At 42.3% G+C, this 22,829-nt stretch overlaps 1 protein-coding gene across 1 annotated transcript in view; it reads right to left on the bottom strand.

Annotated features, from left to right (window-relative positions):
- The window catches only part of SLC6A14 (solute carrier family 6 member 14), a 28,723-nt gene that overhangs the window by 3,096 nt on the left and 2,798 nt on the right, over nucleotides 1-22,829 (bottom strand). The window contains exons 3-12 of the mRNA XM_027847232.1: nucleotides 18,969-19,100; nucleotides 17,156-17,317; nucleotides 16,126-16,264; nucleotides 13,825-13,957; nucleotides 11,186-11,326; nucleotides 8,761-8,989; nucleotides 4,865-4,990; nucleotides 2,977-3,095; nucleotides 2,162-2,261; nucleotides 1,771-1,880 (exon numbers count right to left, since the gene is read on the bottom strand). Of these exons, the coding sequence (XP_027703033.1) occupies nucleotides 1,771-1,880; nucleotides 2,162-2,261; nucleotides 2,977-3,095; nucleotides 4,865-4,990; nucleotides 8,761-8,989; nucleotides 11,186-11,326; nucleotides 13,825-13,957; nucleotides 16,126-16,264; nucleotides 17,156-17,317; nucleotides 18,969-19,100 (1,391 nt within the window). The remainder of the gene's footprint in view (nucleotides 1-1,770; nucleotides 1,881-2,161; nucleotides 2,262-2,976; nucleotides 3,096-4,864; nucleotides 4,991-8,760; nucleotides 8,990-11,185; nucleotides 11,327-13,824; nucleotides 13,958-16,125; nucleotides 16,265-17,155; nucleotides 17,318-18,968; nucleotides 19,101-22,829) is intronic.

Raw genomic sequence — 22,829 nt, 5'->3', positions numbered from 1 at the left:
CTGTGGCTTCTCGTAAAGCCTGGGTAGCTACAAAAACAGCTCAAGTGAAAGGTTTACAGCATGGCTGTAAAATGAATGTGTTGACAGCAACTGGGCTGGCTTAATGCAAAATGCTGCCAGAGTGATCGAAGTAACCAAAAAAGGCTTTTTCACGGGAAATTCTCGAATTAACTAGAATAATAGCTGCCATTTTTCTAGTCCTTTAAGGTGTACACAAAGCTTTCTAGCCATTATCCCATTTGATTTTCACAACCACCCTATGAGGTCGGTTATTTTTATCCCCCCTACTTTATAAAGCAGAGGCTCATAAAGGTTAAGCCAGACACATGCAATGGGGGTCAGAGATAGGATCTGACTCCAACGCTGTCCTGCCTCCAAGACCAGCACTCTTTGTGGTGTGACGTCATGGTGTTTCCTCGGTTCAGTTTCCCTTTTCCTCGGGGATGACTCAGACTACTAAAATGCTAAGTCGGCTCGCAAGAAGATTCATCCGTTGCCATCACGGGCCTCAAATGTTAGGGTTAAAGCTTAAGAAATCTATGTAGGAGCCAGAGCCATCCTATTGGCAAATGAGATTCAGCCTACTTCCATTTTCTGTAACTAAGAAATGGAAATCTCTAGTCTTCCTAAGCCACCTTGCTAAGTGGACCAGTATCACAATGGAGATCTTCTTACAAAGAAGAAATGGGAAAACAAGCAACTTTTCTACAAGTCACTCAGCAATGAGCCTGCACCAAAGGATAACGGCCATGATTTCCCTTTTCTGTTGAAAACGAAGCTCACTAAAATCTAACTTCTCCCTCCTTGATTTTACAGAGGAAGAAACTGAGGGCTACAAAGGGGAAATGGTTTGGCCAAAGTAACACAGAATCCTAGGATCCTAGTTTGAGGGCTGATGAAAGCCTATCTCTTCATTTTACAGATGAAACTAGGTCTAGAGACATTAAATGATTTGCTCAAGGTCATACAGATAGCACAGAACAGGTTCTCTGTCTCCAAATCTAATATTCTTGCCTGCATCCCAGCTGCCACTCATTGTTGATCTTTGAATTGTTCTTGAAATGTCTTGGGGGAGGGGGTGGCAGCCAGGTGGCATAGTGGATAGAGTACCGGCCTTGGATTCAGGAGGACCCGAGTTAAAATCCGACCCCAGACACATAACACTTACTAGCTGTGTGACCCTGGGCAAGTCACTTAACCCCATTGCCTAGCCAAAAAAAAATTTAAAAAAAGGAAAAAAAAAAGAAAAAAAGAAATGTCTTGGGGGCATGTGGTTTGGTCTCCCTGACAACCCCCTATAAACTCTTTCAATACAAGGACTATGTGTTAATTCTTCTGTGTTCCCATGGCACCTAGCCCACAATGCTAATAGGTACAAAGTGGGGAGGCTTAATAAATATTTGTTCGATTGGTTAAGTGGTCATCTACCCCACCCCTTGTGAAGGAACCTCCGGCCTCTTCAGGGGAGAGTTACTGCACATATCATGTTGGACTCCTCAAAAGAAAAGTGATGGAGTAGCTCAGGATAGAGCACTGGCCCAGGAGTTGGGAAGACCTGAGTTCAAATCTAGCCCTAGATACTTACTAACCATGCGATCCTGGGCAAGTCACTTAACCTCCAAATAAGTGGTGGCACATGAAAATAAGACTGCTATTTCTTACCGCTTTTTGTCTTTACCTTGTTGTCTGATCGTTTTAATAAGAAACATCAAAATGCCAGATACACGTGTATGTTCTTCACTACCAGATCTGTTTCATTCTATATCTTACCATCAAAAGAAGAGGAGTAATGAAAAACCAGCAGGCTCTCCACCACAGCCAGAATATCCACCTCTTTGCTCCAATCATCATCTCTATGTCTTCAATGAATCTGTTCCCACCTAATGGAAAACCCAGCAAAGAATGTATTATGGCCAGCAGTCACATATGCCTCCAATAGGAATTTTTGTCTCCAATTCTCTTGGCATGCCTGAATTATTTTTCTCTTTTACAACAGCAGGGATGCACAACCTCTAAATACGTCTGCTTAACAGAGTGGGCGACTCCGTTGAGTTCCAAATCACAGTAGTGAAAAGTGATGAAAGGGAAGCCATGTAAATAAAACATCATAGTAATAGCCTTTACAATAATGCGTTTACCATCAATTTCACAGATGGCTTACCATAAATCCATATGATCCCTATTATTTCCAGTATGGCTGCAATCAGAATGCCCCATCCAGCACAGAAATGGTCAATGAGATGAACCCAGTAAATTCCAGCCTAGCAAAGAAAACAATAAATCACTTCTAGATACATGGTGGGAAACGGAATTGCATAATACAGTTTAAGCTTCTCAGAACTCTATTTGCTCATTGCATTTAAATAGGTTCTGTAGCATTCCATTCCACCCAAGAAATGTGAAAATGACAGGTTTTCAAATGTGAGTGCAGGGTGCCTATAGAGTATCAAAGCAGGATTGAACCAACCCCTCTCACACTTCCCTGCATCACTCAATAAGAAGAGGCACCCAGAATGGTTCCTTTAGAAATTGCCAAAGATATTTCTTTAGGATATAGCTATCCTGTGATAATACTAGAGAAAGAAATGGCCAAGAAAACCCCATGGGGTCTTGAAGAGTCAGGCACGACTGAACAACAAAAATTCTGTGATTTTGAATTGGAAGGGCACTTAGAGGTCAACAAGGCTGACATCCTCATTTTACAGATGAAGAAATAAGGGCCTAGAAAGATTGAATGACTTGCCCAAGGTCACACAGGTTTAGTGGCAGAGCTGGGATTTGAACCCAGGTTCTCTGACTCCAAATTCAGTATCTTTTCGATTATACCACATCATCATCCAATAGAAGTCAAATAAACACATGCATATGTTTGGTCAAGTCCAGTAATTTATCATATTTTGGGAACTTGTTTATTTGATCCATTTGCCTCTGAATAAATGCAAAACATAATTGCTATGAAAAAAGTAAATGTTCTACCTGAGTTACACAGACCAGACTTAGTAAAAACAAAAGCAAGCAACATCCCAGAGTTATGGGAGCTCTCAATCTCTTCATCACTTGGGGAAATAAATCTTGAATGGTTGTTGTAATTGTTTCTGTAGAGGAAAAATGATAATTTACATGTCAACTTAGTGATCAGTAAGGTCTAGTTATGATTCTCGGAATTCAAATGCGGTGAATCCACCCCCAGATGGTCATCAAGCATATTGGCCAATGAAATCTCTGGGGACACTTTTCGGTCTTAGGTCAGGCCCCTTATCACCCTCTTTCTTCCCTCTTGCAGTACCCAGGAATTGGCCAGCTGGCCTTTCTTTTGGCTGTCACCACCCAGAGTTTCTGGCCAGGAATTCCCTCCTCTCTAGGCCACTGAAGCGATAGCAATGCTCTCTCTGATTTTACCCTTGCCTTGTTATGCAAGGGTTTTCTCCTGCTAGCAATGATAGAAAGTAGAAAAGGGGTGCAAAAATGAAAACCTGGGGGTTAGGGTTGCCAAAGTATAAAACATCTAGAATAAAAGTTTCCCATGTTATTTACTGAAACGTAAATGGAACTAGGCCCTGCTTTCTCTTTGCTCCTGTTATGTTTTCTTCTTGTTTCTATTAGCTCCCAGAAACCCTCCTTCCATTGAGGAATTTTCAGCCACAGGCTTAGTCCACCATACCTTCTGCAATTGTCCCTATAGGGACAAACAGAGGCACTCATGGATGTTGAAAGTGAGTGTTAAAAGGACTGAAGTCAGATTTATCCCTATTTTGGAGGAAAACCTTAGCCTCTTCAAGTGTCTTCCTTCTGTACAAGGAGGGCTGTGCTAGGTGTTTTCTTACTGATGCTGTGAACCCAAGTACCATGTTTGATGTTTTTAGAGATAAAGAAGAAGCATAAGATGGGATTCCTTTCCTCAATGAGCTTACAATCTAGTTGGAGTAATGATACTAGTACCCATGAACCACGAGCAAACAAATGCAAAACAAGGGATACTTAAGTACCTAGCTGTGTGTTTCAGATTATGTACACTTTCACTCAGTACTTTAGTTCAAAATTCTCTAATGCAATCATCAGTCATAATACCATTGTGTATAATAGCTTTGTGTGTGTGTGTGTGTGTGTGTGTGTGTGTGTGTGTGTGACATGCCTCCACTTGGATGTGAGCTCCAAGAGGGCAAGGATCCTGTCTTATGTAAAGTTTGTATCTCCCGAAAGGTGAGTCACTGTGCTATTCCCATAATAATGTCAACGTAAAGAATAATTTTTTAAAAGAATGTTATGTAAGTATAATCTCCAAGAAGGTCAGACTTGGAAAAAAGCTGAGAAAATGCACCCCCTTCCTTTCTTTGCAGGAGTGGGGGACCATGGGTATGTTACGTTACATATACTGCCAGGCTGACTTGATATGTTGCTTGGTTTTGTTGAGTTGGTTTTTCCTTTCTTTTTTTGTATTTTGTTACAAGACACCATGACTGCTGGGGGCGGGGGGAGAGGGAGGGATATCTTTGCAATAAAAATAAATAATATAAAAATGAAAGATACTAATAATTTTAAAATCTAATGAACGGTAAAGTCAAAGTACTGATTTAACTAGAGAAAAGGTACATGCTGGGAAGCAATGGAAATCAAAGTAGGACCAGATGATGCAGGGTCTTAAAAAACAGACCAGAGAATCTGGGCTTTCTTCTGCAGACAACAGAAAGTCATTGAAGGTTTTTGAACAATGAATGAGATGGGCATAGTAAGTTTTGTTTAAGGAAGACTAGTGTGGAGCAGTAGGAGATAGTCTAAAGGAGGCTGTTTTGAAATAAAAAGGACCAGAGTAAAATATAAGAGACTTTTTTTTTGAAATATTACCAAAAAAAAAAAAACTGCTTACCTATTGAAGCAAACTGAGAGTCAAGACCCAAAGTCAGAAGCATGAAGAAAAATAATATAGACCAAAATGGGGCAACTGGGAGCTGTGCTAGAGCTTCTGGATAAGCAATGAATGCCAAATCAAAACCTAGAAAGAAGTTGGGATATTTGGGGTTATCTTGGTTAAAAAGAAAATAAAACAGACCTATGCACACTTCCATATTTCATATATATATATGTGTGTGTGTGTGTGTGTGTGTGTGTGTGTATAGATATATATATATATATTTACATATACGTATGTTTTCCTTATCAACAGTGACATTAAAAAAATTGATTTGTTCCATGGTGTGAATATGAAAATATTCAATCTTCATTAAGCCAGTCTTAGGTGTTTCAATAGTTATCTTTGGAAATACTTCATGTTTCAGAGTTAAGAAAGAATGGTACTATGCGTCGATGCCCAACACTTAAATGCCATTTGTCACCTTACCTTAGTCAGAAACATTGACATACTCCAAGTTAATTCCAGGATCAGAAAAAGACCAATCTGAGGGACCAACTTCTGAGTATTCAATCTTGCCTCTAAATTTTCCCCATGAGTCACACAGTCCACAATATCCCTGTACCCGGTAGGGGACTCCAGCAAAGTTACAGGTAAAGGAAAATTCTATAAATTGCACTCTGTTTTCACTTTAATGGTGCATTACAGATTCAGAGATAATTCATCTTCACTTCTGATTTCTCTTCAGTTGCCCAGAATTAGAGTAGAATGGATTTAGAGCTAGAAGAGACCCCAGAGGCCATGTAGTTTAACCCCCTTCATTTCACAGATAAAGAAACTGAGGTTTGCTTCCTTTAAGTCCTAACTAAAATCCTTCCTTCTACAGGAAGTCTTCCCCAACTCTTCTTAATTCTAGTGCCTTCTCTCCGTTCATTGTTTGCTATTTCTCCTGTCTATAGCTTGTTTTACAGATATTTGTTGGTATGTTGTCTCCTCACCCCCATCAGATTGTAAGTGCTTAGCACACTGTCTGGCATACAGTTGGCGCTTAATCAGTGTTGACTGATGGATCAATTGAACTGATTTGCCTAAGGTCATCCAAGTTATACATGTCAACCTTCTAAGACTTCAAAGTTCCTCTCGCTTTCCCCAGCACTGGAGTCAGGTGCTCCAGGCTCTGGTCCCAGTGGTGCCACTGCCTTGTCAAGGCTGGGTGACCTTGGGCAAGTTATTCAGAATTAGGAGCTGCATGATCTTTGGCAAGTCACATAACCCCTTTGAAATTTAGCTTCCTCAATTGCAACACAGGGACCAGAATAACAGGTCATTGTTACTGCTATCATCATCATCATCATCACCATCATCATCTTTTTCAAATCTCCTTCTCTGGCCTCAGTCTCCCAGTCTGTAAAACAAAATCATTGCTTGAGAAGGGATCACAGATTTTAGAGCTGGAATGGGCCTGCGAAATCAAGTCATTGTCCAGGTGAGGAAGCTGAGACCCTTAAAGATTAAGTGACAGAGTCAGGGATCTTCATTCTAAATCCAGCCCTTTTGGCACTATAAATCACAGTGGCTTTTCTTGTTTAGTCAATTAGTTGTGACCCCCTTTGAGGTTTTCTTGGCAAAGATACTGGAGTGGTTTGCCATTTCCCTTCTCTAGCTCATTTTACCGATGAGGAAATTGAGGCCAACAAGGTTAAAATGACTTGCCCAGAGTCACCCAGCTAGTAAGTGTCTGAGGCCAGATTCAAACTAGGGTCCTCCTGACTCCAGGGTGGGCACTCTATCCACTGTGCTACCTAGCTACCACAGCTGCTAGACAGTTTCTAAGGTCTACTCCAGCTGTGCAATGGAATGATCTTAGCTTCTCCCTCCTGCTCAGTCAAATGAGTGGATATTTTAAAGGAACCTGGGAATGGAGCCTATTCCTCAATCCTTCAACAAGGCAAATAACCATCCCTGATTAATCTATTGTGTAACCTGGGATTTTCGTCTATCAGATTCTCTGGTAGAACATACTCAAGGAAGCCTATTTTAACTTCCAGCCATATGGCCTGAAGGTATTCCTGAGGCTTAAATAAGACTATAAATGTAGAAAAACGCATACAGTTGTTCTGTTTGTTGGATCTCTCCAACTTTTGCACTTCCTCAAATACTACCTCAGGTACGAGGAGTGCTGCAATTCGACTGCCGTCTTCAGTGAGGACTGTTCTAGACAATGGTCTATGCATATGCTGTCGGATTTGTTCCACTTCACGTCTATCTCTTGTCCTCCTTCCAGCTTCATGTAGAAGTGTTCTTTGGAAGACTGGATTTTAGCTGGATCTTATGCCAAGCTCTGGGTAGGGGAATTTTTAATTCCTCTTCACTGGTATGTAAGGCAACAAGATTTAGAATCTTCCTCCTCCTCCTCCTCCTCCTCCTGCTCTTTTGTTTTGCAAATGAGCTTCCAGAGTCCCCCTTGACTGCCGTGTCCCATTTGGCAAGAAGAGTGAGTACTTGCTAAGGCAGTGTGGAGGTTCCTCAGACTTTATTGTTGTAGTGACTGTTTTGCATTGCTAAACTTATCTAAGAAATGGTGATTGAAACAGGGTCTTTACTTTGGACCAGTTCCCATTTTTTAAGAGTCCTGACAGCTGACAGCTTGTTTAAGCAGGCCAGGTTTGAGGTGCTGTAACTGTGCGCAGACTCATCTCCTTTTAGTCTTCTTTTCCAATCTGATCTTGATTTTGACCTTCAGAATAAGAGTCTTCGATCTGATTCTGAAATGCCTATGGCACTTGGCACCCATTGCCATTCTGTTCAAATGGAATCGCTCGTTGGTTTCTGTGAGGTATGCCATACATCTTATCTGGGAGGTTGCCATACCTCTAGCTCCTTTGGACTCTCAGAGATTCCAGGCCTGGAGCCTCTGACAAGCCTCTAAGCTTTGGGATGCTCTCATTTCTTGATGCCAAACTCTTTTCTCCCACAAGTCTGGCCATCTTCCCCTTTGGCCATCTTAGCACTGAAGTCCCTGGGTATCAAGGACTGTATTTACTTAGTTTGTAGGACCCGGTGGAGTTCTTCATAGATCATTTCTGTTTTTTCATCCTCTGCAATGGATATTGGCTCATGAGAAGTCATTTTCTCCTATGGCCACCCACTTGCTCATGCTCAACTTGAGTACTGCATGGGTACATGCATGGTGAAGCATCTCATGGAATAGCATTCTATATCCACTTGGATGACCGATGAAAACAACAGCATGGAATCTTTTGTCCTTCTCTTCCAGGAGAACTTCAGTGAAAGCCAACCATTCATTCAGCTGCAGCTTCCTTGTGTCTGCTTATTTCGTTTATAAGCCTTAGCTTATGAATGCTAGCTATTATAATTATTTAGAATGAAAATATCAACATGGAAGTAGTTCAATCCCTTCAATTGTTTATCGACTCATTGGTTACTGGACAAAGATCTCATTTAGGATAACAGATGTTAAATGAATATTTGCAGACAGTCTCAGAACTTAGACTTAGCATCCTCTGGCTCCTTCTCAGCTTCTCCATTACCATCACTGCACAAGCAAAATGGGATGGCAAAAAGGGCATTAAGGTCCAATTTTTAGTTGTCTATTCAGAGGGCACCATCCACCAAAGAAATCGCCCCCTTGTGGCCAAGCTGCTGATCATATGCCTCTTGGTTTGGCTTACTAGTGGCAGATGCTACCTGCTGTCAGGCCTATACCCAAAGCCTCCCCAGCCTGCTAAGAACTGCCAAAGCTTACGCTCTAATGATAGAAGCCTTGAAAGCCCAGAGTCACCTCTAGCCCTCAATGCTTGAAGCAAACCTTTCTACGTTTCTAAAAGCTTTATAGAGAATTCATGGAATGAGCTCTAGGTTAACCATAGTTGCTAAAACAGATCATTTTGTACCTGATTTTACGACTTGGGAGACCTCTTTTCCTGAGATGTGAGCCATGTGTCCCAATATGGAAAAAATGGCAAATCCAGCAAACACACTGGTCAAGCAGTTTGTCAGACAAACCACAATGGCGTCAGAGTAGCAGTTGTTATTAAACTTATTGTAGGAGGAGAGAGCGACCAAGCCACCCCAGGCCACTGAGAGCGAGTAGAATATCTGGGTAGCAGCATCTTTCCAGACCTAAAAATGAAAAAAAAAAAATTGGATGAAATGGGACCCTGAAGTATGGTCCTTTTCATGCAGTAGGTAGGTCATACAGCCGCCCAGGGGTCCTCAGGCCCCTCCCAGGGCAGCAACTCTCCACCAGACCTCTGCCCTCTTCTCTCTCCCTCAACACATTTGACTTTTCACGTGTTCCAGCCCCTCAGGGCTCTAAAACTAAATTCAGAAATTAAGCCATGGTAATGTGTGTTAATAGTTAATGTGGTATCCCCTCCCAGATAAGATGTTTGCATTTTAATAATGCCCTTCAGGCAAAAATAACAACCTCACTTCTTAATGGGAAGGTAGGAATTTCAGAGACCACCATTATGCTAACCCTACTCCAACCTTACCCTTAACATTTGTCTTTTGGATCAAATTCTGCCCCTAACAAAACCCAGTATTGCAAATAACAATGGGAGGAATCTTTGAGGGCTGACCCCTGTGAGGGATGTTATCACAATTCAATTCAACAAATATTTATTCATCTTATTCTAATAATAAATTGCAGCGGTTGTTACTGACATGTACACTTATAAATAGCTTACATTTCTATGGTACTTTTGAAGTGAAGAAGCACTTTCACACCTATTATTTCTGCACAATGGAAGGAAAGTTGGCATTGGAGCTGGGGGCTGGGTTGGAATCCGAAGTCTGCCACTCCCCATATAACCTTGAATAAGTCTTCTAAATTATCCAGACCTCATTTCCTCTCTGCCTTACAGTTTATTTTTCTGTGAAATGGGGAACATGAAGCTTATATCACCTCCCTCATAAGACTGGAGTGTGGGGGAGAGAGAGCTTTCTAAACCTTCCAGCATCATGGAAATGGGAGTTAACGTTATTATGTGAATATACAAATGAGCTCTGATTTTCTCATTATGGGGATTCCCTACACCAAACCAGATTACTCAGTCCTTCTTACACTTGGGCTATAAGAGGTTAAAAGACTTGCCCAGGGTCACACAGCCTATAACTGTCTGAGGTGTGATCTGAACTCAGGTCTTCTTGACTCCAGGTCCAGTACTACAGCCAATATGTCTGGTCACCCCGGTCATCAATACTCTCCATAAAATGAGGTTTTGGACTAGGTGGCTTCTAAGCTACACACACCCACAACCCCAGCTCTAAAGCTATGCTGCCATGATCACCATTTTATCCTTGTAACACCCCTGTGAGTTAGTTAATGTTAATTATCCCCATTTTACAGAAGAGGAAACTGAGGCTTAGAGAGGTGAAGTGAGTTAGTGGAGTGTCGTTGAGCTAATTCATCAGAGCTGGGACTAGAATTCGGGTCCAGCTTACATTTGTCTTGTGCTTGGGAGATACAAAATGTGTATCCCCCACCCCCAACTGATAATGGTTATTTCTGTTTATTTCCAATTTCCAGGATTTGAATATAATTAGCATCCCTCAGAATAGAGCCTGCTGTTTTATTTTCATCCTGTCATAATTTTTAGCTAAGGCCTTATGGGAAGGAAGCAATGTGTCTTCCTTGTCCTGGCCTGCCCATGTTGGAAAGATGGAGATAGATAAGAGAAAGGAGGGGGATGTAGGGGAAGCTAGGGATCAGGAAGGAAGGGGAATAGTCAACTCAAGGCCTTGACACACACACTATACGCTGGGTCCATGTGCAATCTGGGCTTTGATGCCATCTCTCCATTGCTAAGAATTGGAAATTGAGAGGATGCCCATGGTAATAAAAATAGCCCCTACCCTCACAAGGCCGTTATGAGTATCAGCTAAGATGATGGCTGGAGAATGCTTTGTAAACAAAGCTCTGGCTATGTGAGCTATGATAAGTTATTTTCAAAGTTTGTTTAAAAAAAAAATTGGGGAGGTTACTTCATTTCCAGAGAGATCATTGGTATGTAGCTCAGGAGAGAAGTGTATGGTTAAAAAATGAATTTGAGTTTCAAGGAAACATTTAAGAACTCAACCAAGCCTTAGTCTGCAGATAGAGGCGTCATGTGAGGCTATTTATTCTTTTTAAACTAAGGTTCAGACATGTTATGTGACTTGTCTAAGGTCACACAGCTGATAAGGATCAGAGACCAGAACTGAATCCACTCTCCCTGACTTCAAACCCAGCATTCTTTGCACTGCGTAAGGTTTGCCAAGTGTCTCACATACATCATCTCATCCAGTCACCTGGAAAGCTGGACTGGATCTTACCTCTGCTTCCTTCAGTTTTGTGAAATTCGACTGCTGTCCAATGTAGTAGGAAATCCCTTTGGAAGCACCTTCGAGCGTTGCACCTCGCACCAACAGGATGAACAAGACCACATATGGGAACAAGGCTGTGAAATAGACCACCTGCCGAGAAAAAAAAGATCAAGAATGATGGTCATCATCTTTGTAAACATCAGGTCTGGGAATATGGCAGCTAGATGGCGCTGCAATGGCTAGAGCACCGAACCTGGAGTCGGGAAGACCTGAGTTCAGATCTGACCTCAGACACTCAGTAGCTGTGTGTCCCTGGGCAAGTGACTTCACCCTTCTTGCCTCAGTTTCCTCATCCGTAACATTAGCTAGAGAAAGAGATGGCAAACCACTCCAGTATCTTTGCCAAGAAAATCCCAAATGGGTTCAACCAAGAGTACAACATGACTGAAAATGACTGAACAACAACAACAGAGGTCTGGGATTACACTTTGACATGAAGAACAATGGCTACCTAGGACAAATAGAGGCAAGTCCTGGCATTTCTCTAAGGATCCATTAAAAAACAAGCAAACAAAAACACCTTACAAGAATATTTCCTGAGTTCTGTTTGTAAGCTAAAGTCTAGGCAGCCATCATAATCTTAAGAATAAATATGAAAGTCTTTTATAAATGTTTTCCTGGGAAAACTAAATTAGGCCTGCCCTTCTTGGTTGGTATATGGGGGAACTGATGCTGTAGGGCACCACCTATAAGCGGCAGTGTGGCATGGCAGATAGAGAGCCAGCTTTGGAGCCAAGTTCAAATTCCTCTTCTGAACCATTACTGGCTGTGTGACCCTGAGCAAGTCACTTAACCTTTTATTACTCTAGGCAGCTCTTTAAGTTGCAAAAAACTTGCCAACCTGCATTGGTAGAAGGAACCTCTTCACCCAGAAGTTCCCTGTTACCAAATGAAATCACAGGCTTTGGCCCTATCCCTATCTCTATTTTTAGCACATAGCCCCCAAAGAGAAAAATAAAAGTACTTGGAAATATATCCTCCTTCCATTCCCTAGAAGCAATTGAAAATGCCCACTGGACCCCTACTGCTAATGTATTAGTCCAACAATCAGTATCCCAATTTGAGGCTTAGGTGTCCTGGATTACATATGGTTCTATCAGGCAGTCACTATGACTGTGATCTGTCATAAATATGGGCTGTTTTTAGAACATTCTCTCAGAGATAGCTTCAACAAGGGCCCTGAAAGGCTCTCCAAATTCAGCAAGATAGTATTCAATTCAGCAACATTCTCTCAATATTGATAGCACAAGGAAGTGAGGTGCTGTGTTTCTAAAATGGAAAAAGTATTTCCCTTTAATCCTCTAACTGTAAAATCCAGCCCCAGATAATTGAGTTCACTAAGTTCTACAGCAAGGAATAGTAAAGCTTTGCCACCAGGAGAGGCTTTGACAGTCTTATCTGCATGCCCAATGGGAAGTCAGGACCCTGCCATTAAGAGTCTTACAGTCTTCAGACTGAGAAATTTGCCACTGAATGGCAAAGTCAATCCTGTGAAGTTGCCCCGGGCTATATGGGCACTGCCAAAGTGTTTACAGGAGCTAACAACAAGTGTGCACGAAGCAGGCACGTTGCTAAGCTGGAGCTCAGCCTAACTTGTTCTATTCTAGCATGGATAATTCGGTAGTATAGATAGACCCAAGGTGGAGTCCCATTTGCTGCCTGGAATAGAGTGAGCCTCTAGAAGGAAGAAGGCTCATGGTAATCACCTTGCTTTAGGAAACCTTAAGACCCAGGGTGGGGGGAGTTCAAGGAAAATGTAGTGTGATCTCTTAGAACACAAGCCTTTCATTTTGGTGGGGGAAGGGAGGATTCAGAGCTATCATCCTAGAAAGCTTCCCAATTCTCCTTCCCAAGGGCTTCCCAGGGCTAGATTCTGGAACTATGGGAGTGATCCAGTCCCAGAAATAGGCATGGAGGACATTCTACGGTAACATAGGAGTGGTGAGGGGCAAAGGGATTTCAAGCTGGAGCCTGGGCATCTCTAAATGAAGTTAACACCCCAGGGTGATCAAAGGCCTGGCTTTGACCACTGACTGCTGAGGGAAAGCAAACATAATAAACTTGCCCAGGCCGAGGCCCAGGGGAAAGGCCCACTCCCTTATCCCATCTAGGCCAGTGCCAGATTTTCTCAGTCCAACGACTATAAGACTCTTAATGTCAGGGTCCTGGCTTCCCATTGGGCATGCAGATAAGACTGTCAAAGCCTCTCCCGGTGGTAAAGCTTTACTATTCCTTGTTGAACAACTTAGTGAACCCAATGATCTGGGGCTGGATTTTCCAGTTAGAGGATTAAAGGGAAACACTTTTTCCATATTTAAATATGACTATACAGCATATACAAACACGCATGGCTACAATGCTTAAAGCAGACTTGCTATGAAACTGGCAAACCAGCCCAGTCAACAGCTGCCAGTAAGTTCCCTGCCCTCCACTTCCGTGTGCTCCTCCAGGACTAGGATGTCTCTGCTTTTGTATATTTATCCCCAGCATCCTTTACAGTGCTTGGTATATGGTAAGCACTTCACAAATGGGTTTTTATTCATTCATTCATTCATTCATTCATTCATTCATTCATGCATTCAAATTACCTTGCCCGAAGATTTGATTCCTTTAAACAGTGCTGCTCCAACTATAAGCCAGGCCAGAAGAAGGCAGAGTGCCAGGTACCACACAATCACGCCAGTTTCATCCATGCCACTAGAACGCTGGAGTGCCACTTTGCTGAAAACACAAAAGCCCGCTTATGAATATGGAGCTACTTATGTGGTCTTTTAGCCACAGAAAAGCTTTGGGTAAGTAGCATATAGAGCGCCAGGCCTAGAGTCAGGAAGACCCAAGTTCAAATCTGGTCTCAGACACTTGCCATGTGACCCTGAGCAAGTCACTTAACCTCTGTTTGCCTCAGTTTCCTCATCTGTAAAATGGAGCTAATAATAGCACCTACCTCCCAGGGTTGTTGTGAGGATCAAATAAGATGTTAATTTACAATTTACAACTGTGCTTAGCACAGTGCCTGGAACCTAGTAAGCACAATATAAATGTTAGCTATTATTTTATCATTATTATTAATCCATTTGTATGCTAGTCTCATACTAGAAGGCTTATGGAAGCCAGGAATTAACCCATTTTTACAGAGTGACCAAAACAGTTTATTGTCAACCCGAACCAAACTCGGGCATTGACTTCAAGCAGCCCACTGCTCAGAATCCCAGGAGATAAAAGTGTTGAATGAAATCCTTCAGCTAGCATTCCTGAAACATACTAAAAACTGCCTTTTCTGGAGAAAGGATGGTTATTCCTTTTCTGCCATTGTTTCCCAAGTTACAAATGAAGGGGAGCACATTTGAATTCTATTTCATGTTTCTAACCTTATCCCATTTGGAAACTTCATCTGATACCAATGGCTCTAAAGTTTGTACTCCAACGTGGGCCCCCCCCCCCTCCGCAACCTGGCTGCCCTTGCTGGGATCACTTCTGGAGTCTGTGCCTATTATCTCTGGAGGGTGAACAGGCTAGTGAGGTGGGTGAGGAATAATTGAAGGTGCCAAGTAGGCCCAAGTCTGGGGGAGTGTGGTTTTAAGTCTTGGAAGAGCTGTAGCATAGACAAGAGTTAAGTATTTTGGGTAACTCAGAAGAGCAGAGTTCAGACCAATGGATGGACGTTGCAGGACTGCAGATTCCAGTTTGCTATAAGGAAGAGCCTCCTTGCAATCAGAGTGTCTAAGAGTAGACTGGGACACCTCGGTGAATGCTCTGTCACTGGAAGCCAAAGAGTCCTAGGTCTTAGAGCTGGAAAAAACCTTGGTGATCATTTCCTGAGAAGGGAAATGAAGACCCAAGAGGTTAAATGACTTATTTGCCCAAGGACACTGAGGCAGTAGTGAATCCAGCTCTGATTCCAAAGCTAGCCTACTTTCTACTTCTCCTTGCTGCCCATGACAATGTTCGAGCACAAGCCTGACACCACTCAGCAGGTACATTGTGTAGCAGAGAGGCTTTGATGACCTCTCCTGGCCTTTCCACCACTAAGACATTCTATAGCGCTTTCGAGCTAGGGAGCACTAAATAACACACTGGGTATACATTAAGCACACAATTGACTTTTAAACCAATGCTTATGGAAAGAATGAATTGATGACAAACCAGCTTTGCACATAGCCCCTCACTGAGGGGAAGCAATAGTTGGGGTTGATTGGAGCCGTAAGTAGCAATCCTGGTGCTAGGGCAAAGGCCGTAAAAGCAAGGGAGGAGAGCAGGGGGGGAATCCCAAACTTCAGGACACAAGGACCCTTGCTAGGGAGACCAAAATCCCAGGTTGCTAGCTCCCGGAATCAGGGGAACCCAGATGCCAGGACAATGCTTCTGGAGAAGGAAGGAGGGTGGGGAACAGCCAAAGAGAATCTCACCCGGGGGTAGGGGAGGTGAATCCTGAGATCCATTCTAGAGCTTCCTAGTTTAACCAATTATTTCACCATGAGTTAGGCTTATTTGTTTATTCTACTGCTGAAAGAGTGAGTACAAGTGTCCTCAGCTTCTCTAAATCTCATCAACATGGGGAAAAACCTCAATTCCCCCACTTTAGTTGTGGCTCCCAGGCTGTGTGGGTAGTAAGATCAATTCCATTCATTTCAACTCAACCAACACTTACTAGGAGTCTGTTTTGTGTGCTGGACAAAGCCAAACATGAAAGCAGTCTTTGTCTGTAAAGAGCTTACATTCTACTGGGAATGGAAACCACTCTGCTTTCATTTCTTTGACTTTTTATGAGAGCAAGATGAGGCGGAGAAGAGGCTCTATTTAGCCTGGCCTCTTTAAAAGGCTCTTAGGCATTCTGCAGGCCACTTGCTCGGGCCCCAGAATATTGGGGGGGAGAGGGGAGAGATACTTACTCCCAATACTGCTCGCTGGGAAGCTGCCCTGGCCGTTCCACCTGAGTGCCGTTTATGCACGTCTGATTGTTGTCAAGTACCAACGAGTAGTTCATTTGGACAATGACCCCCGTACCCATGCTCACGTTACAGTGAGTTACTGAGAAGAAAAAGACACCTATGGTCAGCACTGGGAAAGGGCATATGTTTTTCCTGAATTCATTTGTGTGTGTGTGTGTGTGTGTGTGTGTGTGTGTGTGTATTTGGGTTTCAGTTTCCGAGATTTAAAGTATCGTTCCAATTGCTCATTTTTGAGCAGAAAAAACCAGTGTATTCCCAGTGGAATGAAAACAAGAAGAAGCCCTGCAAGTTTCTCCTATTTCCTTCAGGAGAACAGCTAAGGGGCAATTGCTCCCACACTCCAATATTCACAGGAGCAACAGTCTTGCTAGAACTCTATGAAGTTGAAATGGCAATAATACCATAGTCATTTCCAGTTGAGTTTTAGCTAACATCTATTGTGAGCAGCACAGCAGATAAGAGTGTTCCTAAGGTGTAAATGGGGCCTGCTTGCAACTGTATTTCCTGAAATGTTCACAGAAGTCCTGAGATATCTATTGAGTTGTTTTGTTTCTGGCAGTGATGGCCCTGGAGGATTTACTCTGGCTCTCTTTTCTCTATATCACTATTTTCCTGTTTCTCTCCCTTTTCCTTGCCCTCTTTCACTTCCTCTTCTCGTGCCCTACTCCATTTCCCCCAACTTCCTTTCTTCCTTCTCCCTAGCTTGTAAGGGAGACCTGCCAATGGTTAGCCCAAGCTTTACTCAGCTACACTGACAAGGCTCAGAGTTAGATATGCTGTTGACATCCCATGTTCTGTCTCGGGTCATTTGTCTTACTCAGATTTCACTCACCCTCACCAAAAACCAAATCAAAACAAACCATTTTCTCCTTAATTGATAAGGAGAGGACTTAGGACTTCAGGTTTCTCCTGAATAATGGCAACAGAACATAAGTTTTCCCGGCCAGCTGTGTCCAAAAAGGTACTTTACCTATGGGGGTTCGGCTGCAGTTCTCATCTGCCCAGTGGAAGCATTCAGACCAGGGCAAGACTTTTTGAAATGAAGCAAATAAGTAGTAGAGACTATAAGCAATGATGACATTGTAATAGATAGTTACGAATATCGAGATCAAGATCATGGTGATTCCCACACCTAGAAGAGAGGAAAACTGGTTACGATGAATGCAAACTCAAAGGAAGGGGGCAATTGGTCCATCTGATGAAGGAAGCCTTTTCCCACCCAATCTCCCTCATGATTCAAGCATGGGAGTAAGAGATCTGTTTGAGACAAATGTTTGAGAGGCTAGTCCGATTGAAGGCTCTTGGCCTGGACCAAAATAACAGTAACAACGACAACAAGCAACATTTCTGCAATGCCTTCAAGTTTGCAGAGTGCTAGACATTAAAAGCTTGGAGCTTCTCAAAAGCCCAGGGAGGCAGGTACTAAAGATAGTATTTGCCCCATTTCACAAATAGGAAAACCAGATCAGTGACAATGGTCACACTTTGAGTTATCAGAGGCAGAATATGAACCCAGGTCTTCCTGACTCAAATCTGGCACTCAACCTAGGCTAACCATCTTGGATATTATGCTCTTGTTGCCAGTGGGGTCAGCGATAGAATAGGATGACCTGATATTAATATGAATTTATTCCTACTATTAGGGGTAGATGGGGACTCAAAGATCCCAGATATGCCAAGGACAGTACATAATTATTTGCTTTCACAGGCAATACAATAATGAAATAATAGCAACTCACATTTTATACAGCATTTGAAGGTTTACAAAATTGACAGAAGGACTTGAAATTTGTCAGAATCAAAATTCCTTAAAATCTACCATGTGTCATTTCCAAAGCTGAATTTAAAAAAATTAGCAAATCAGGAGCAATAGAAATCTGAGGCTTCCCCCAAACAAGGTGAAAATGTTTGCAGTGGCTGCTTCTGTGGCAGCTTTTCTAATGTGCTCTGAGCTATTCACTCCTTCACCTTTCTCAAAATCTATTTTTCATGGAGCATTCCAATTATTCTAGATGCTTTTCGGGAGCTACCCTGTATCCGAAGCATATCTGATATCCTGACAGGAAGGCACTCTGAGCTTGGAGTGGAGCCAAGGAATGCATCCATTGCACAGTGGTGCTCTGTTCTATAGGGTCCATCCGATACATGCAGCAGAATGCTGCTGAGCTCTTTTGAACCAGACACTGGAAAAGAGATATGAAGTAAGAGATGCCAAAGGCAGTTTCAAGTCATTCATCCTCCAACCAATCAGGTTCTGGACACTAGGGCTGTGCCTCAGAGCAATTAGAAGAGAGGAGAGAGGCAACTAATGACTGCTATTATAAAGTTGCCATTATATATTATATAGTTAGTTGACCCCAATCCCTCTCCAAGAAACTCTAACATTCAGTACGGTGACCTTAGATTTAGAGATAACTTGATAGCTTTCAAAGTATGTTTTTGCGTGTATTATCTAATTTGAGCCTTGCCACAGCCCTTCAACATGAATTAGACCCGCTCTAGGCTAGAGGAGACAGGAAGAAAAGGAGACCAGAGTTTCTGGCCACACAGCATTAATAGGCTAAGAAGAGAGAGAAAATGAACAAGTGCAGGGAGAGAGAAGGTGGGAGAGGAGACGAGACGTGCAAAAGAGAAGCATGAAGGCTTACAGAGTCCCATGAGGGCCAGAGGAAAGGTCACTTCCAGCCAGAAAGCTATAAGACTGGAGAGTAGGGAGGTTGGAAGAGGGGCATGAGGAAGAAGGGAGGAAGTCTGCAAAATAAGGAAGTAGCTCTAATACCTACCTTGAAAAAGGGGCAGAACCCTCCAAATGGAAACTGGCCCCAGGCTGGCAAACTGTCCCAGTGAGCACTCCAGAAAGAACAAAGGCAAGCCTGCGAGTGCCAACATTATTGCATAGGGTATGAGGAAGGCACCTTTCAAAGGGGAAAAGAAAACAAAATCATGTTTGCCTTCTCTGACTAAGGCACTGGGGACAGGAGATTTTTTTTTTTGTAAGCCAAGTTTCCTTTGGAAGGAGGTGGTTGACTTCTAAATGAGAAGACAGGTGCTTGTTAAAAGCCCCCTTTCAGACTTTGGGAAGGATTACTAATTCGGAATGTGGATTCTAGTTTGAGTAAGAAGTCAAGCATTCAGCATTGCTTCCGATTGTAGGGAATGGTACCTGGAAACTTGGCTGGTGTCTTTGCTCAGTTAGTGGAACAAGCTGATCTAACAGAGCTTCTCATTACGTGAAGAGTGACAAAGTTCTTTCTCTCTGGTAGTTAGGGTTTTCCTGGTATTGTACAAGAACCTCAGTTCTTTTCCTGATCATTAAAGAAATGTTCACAATAAAAATGTGCATACCCTTTGACCCAGCAATAGCACTTCTAGGGCTATATCCCAAAGAGATCACACAAATGGGAAAAAGACCTACATGTACAAAAATATTCGTAGCAGCTCTTTTTGTGGTGGCGAAGAATTGGAAATTGAGAGGATGCCCATGCATTGAGGAATGGCTGAGCAAGTTGTGGTATATGAATGTGATGGAATACTATTGTGCTATAAGAAATGATGAACAGGCTGACTTCAGAAAAACCTGGAAAGACTTGTATGGACTGATGCTGAGTGAAGTGAGCAGAACCAAGAGAACGTTGTACACAATAACAGCCATGTTGCATGATGACTAATATTGATAAACTTAACCCTTCCTGGCAATACAAGGATCTAAGACATCTCCAGAGGCCTTGTGATGGAAAATGCTATCCACACCCAAAGAAAGAACTATGGAAGTCAAATTGCTATTTTTTTTCCTCTTCTGTTGAGTTTTGTTTCCTCTTTCTGATGGTTCCTCCTATTGATTTTAATTTCTACTTATAACATCACTAATGTGAAAATGTTTAATATGAATGTAAATGTATAGCCTATATCAGATTGTGCGCTGTCTTGGGGAGGGTGGTGGGAGGAAGGGGGAGAAAAATTTTAAACTCAAAAACACATGGAAGTGATTATTGATAAATAAAAAATTAATAAAAAAGAAAATTAAAAAAAAGAAAAAGAAATGTTCATAGTCACCTCTAGATTTCTTGAGGTTAGATTAACCTACGTTTGAGTAATCAAAGCTTCTTGCTTCCTCCTTCCACCCATGGATATGGAGCTTGCAGTCCACCAAAAACCCCGTGTCTTTTTTCAGACAAAATCCTGCCTAACCCTGCCCTCAATCTGTACTTGGGAAGTGAGTTTTGAAGTCCGCGTTTAAGACTTAACATTTATCTCTATTCTGTTTCATCTTTTTTTGCCCTAGCAATAAATAAATAAATAAACGAAAGGGGAAAAAACAAAAGCCTTAGCCTTACCTTAGCAGATGGTAGGCAAGAAAAAGAGACTGCAGATAATTGGCCAGCTTTTCAGCCTGTTGGTTTTGTAAAAATGTTGATGGAAGAAATGAAACTAGAGGCTAAAGTGAGGCTTTTATGATGCAGGCAAGACATTTCTTCACACCACAGCCCTTTCCCCTACTGAAATGGATAGTAGAATCTTTAACTTCACATACGCTAAGGAACTCCCAACTCCAACTTTGCCATCACTTATCTGGCAAAGCCTGAAGGCTCCTTATATTCATTTCAAAGTGAACACATCCTGATGATGTGAACCACCTCAGCCTTATTTATCATTGCTTCATTGGGACCTGTGTGAGGGAGGGTGGATGATATAGTGGAAATCATCACTGTGAATGATCTAACCTTAAATCATGCTGGTGGTATGATGGAATATCTAGTGTCAAACCAAAACCAAAACCACATCATTGGGAGGAGAAAGAAAATATCTATTTTGAATTATGAAATTTAAGTGCTGAAGGAATTATTATCCCCATCTTTGAGATGAGGCAACTGTCTTTTGCCTCTTTTTATATCCCCAGCACTTAGCACAGTGCCTGGCTCATAGTAGGTGCTTACTAAATGCTTGTGACTAACTGAATATGAGAACAGTTACCTGAAATGCCCAGACTACACAATTAGTAAGTGTCAGAGTCCCAATGTGAACCCAGGACTTCTTGACTCCAGGTCTCAACCCAGTATTCTGTCAACTGTTACTAAGTGAGATAAAACTTTCTGCCAGATAGTTGATCATTTCATTGATTCCTCAAGAGAATGCTAGCATATTGGGTTTATGTTTAAACATCAAAGAAAGGCAGCATGTTCTAAATTTCAATGTGAGGGTGAGTTTGAAAAATTAGCATAAGTATTTTCTGTGGAAGCAAATCTACCTGTTCTAGGTAGTTTTTGAAAGAGGAAACACAAATTATGAACAACCATGTGGAAAAAACAAAGCTCAGTTTGACTCGGGGATTCCACCTTATACCCATCAAACTGGCAAAGGGAGTGAAATGCTGAGAGCCAAGGCTGACGTGGCTTTGGGAGAGCAAGTGTGCCAATCCTCTGCTGCTGGAACTCACTGAAGACCTCAACAATAAGAATTACAGCAGTCTGTCCCCTTAGACTCAGTAGCCTAAGGATGTTGTCCCACCACTGTGATTATACCCTCTGGAGATTATTAACAGGCAATGAAGACCTATCAGCACTAAAATGTTTCAAGCTTGGCTATTTGTCAGAGCAGCAACCCCTCCCCCCTCCCCCCAATAACCCTGAAAACAAACTCCCGGTCTAACAATTAGGAAATGGCTGAACAATACATGGCATGTGAACGAAATGGCATATTGTTGTGCCGTAATAAAAAAAAATAGAAAAAAAAATCAAAGAAATATGAGAAGACCTAAGTAGTGGCACTGACATGAGAAACCAGATCCAAAAGAACAGCCAGCACACAGACTCGAGCTGTGCAATGGAAGAGATTACTCCCAACAACGAATAATACACAGAAAAGAAACTCAAAAGGGATCATGGAAACAAACATGAAGATATAGGCCCATCTTTTGTTTTCCAGGCCATGTGCTTAATACCTGGTAAACTATGGCAGTTCCCGAAAACCTGCACGCTTGTTTACAATCTCTCATTTGATTTGCTTGGGTTTTCTTTATTTGTCCTTTGTTTCTACTGCCTATGTTTGAATACTTCTACTTAATAGAAAGTAGAATAAAATTGATTTTTTTTTTGAAGAGAAAAAGATTGTTCTTTTTTTCCTGACTATACTAACAGCAAAAATCCTGCTTTCTGGCTCCTGATGTGATGAGTGCACCTTGCTAGAACACAAGTGTGCTGAAGCATAGGATGAAGTGGCTGCTCTTGGCTCTGGACATCGATCAACTCTAGCAATATTTAAAGAACCTCAACTGCTTGCCAACCAAATGTCCTGCTACCCGACCTATGAATGTTTGCCATATTAGAATCTCAACTCCTTTTCTTAATCTATCCACCTACCCCTCTGTTGGAGGGAACCCTCAATGATGAATTGGCCCAAAAAAAGATCCATGGGAGGGAAGAAATATTTGAGAGAGTACAGTGACTCCCTCATGTGTTATTCATCATGATAATCATATCCCCACAATCTCAGAGCTGTATATACCTTGGAGGCCATCTAGGCTAGCAAACACCTGGCCAAGAACACCCTCTCCGGCATCACCAACTGTTGACTTGGAATCCATAAAGCCCAAATAGGTTTTCTTTATCCTGGTCAGAAAGCGGGGGGGGGGGGGGGGGGGGGGGGGG

The sequence above is a fragment of the Vombatus ursinus genome, unplaced genomic scaffold (assembly GCF_900497805.2).
Source record: "Vombatus ursinus unplaced genomic scaffold, bare-nosed wombat genome assembly UNPS02015394.1, whole genome shotgun sequence".
Lineage (NCBI taxonomy): Eukaryota > Metazoa > Chordata > Mammalia > Diprotodontia > Vombatidae > Vombatus > Vombatus ursinus.
Note: the sequence above shows the minus strand (reverse complement) of the source record. Positions and strands in the feature narration are given on the sequence as shown.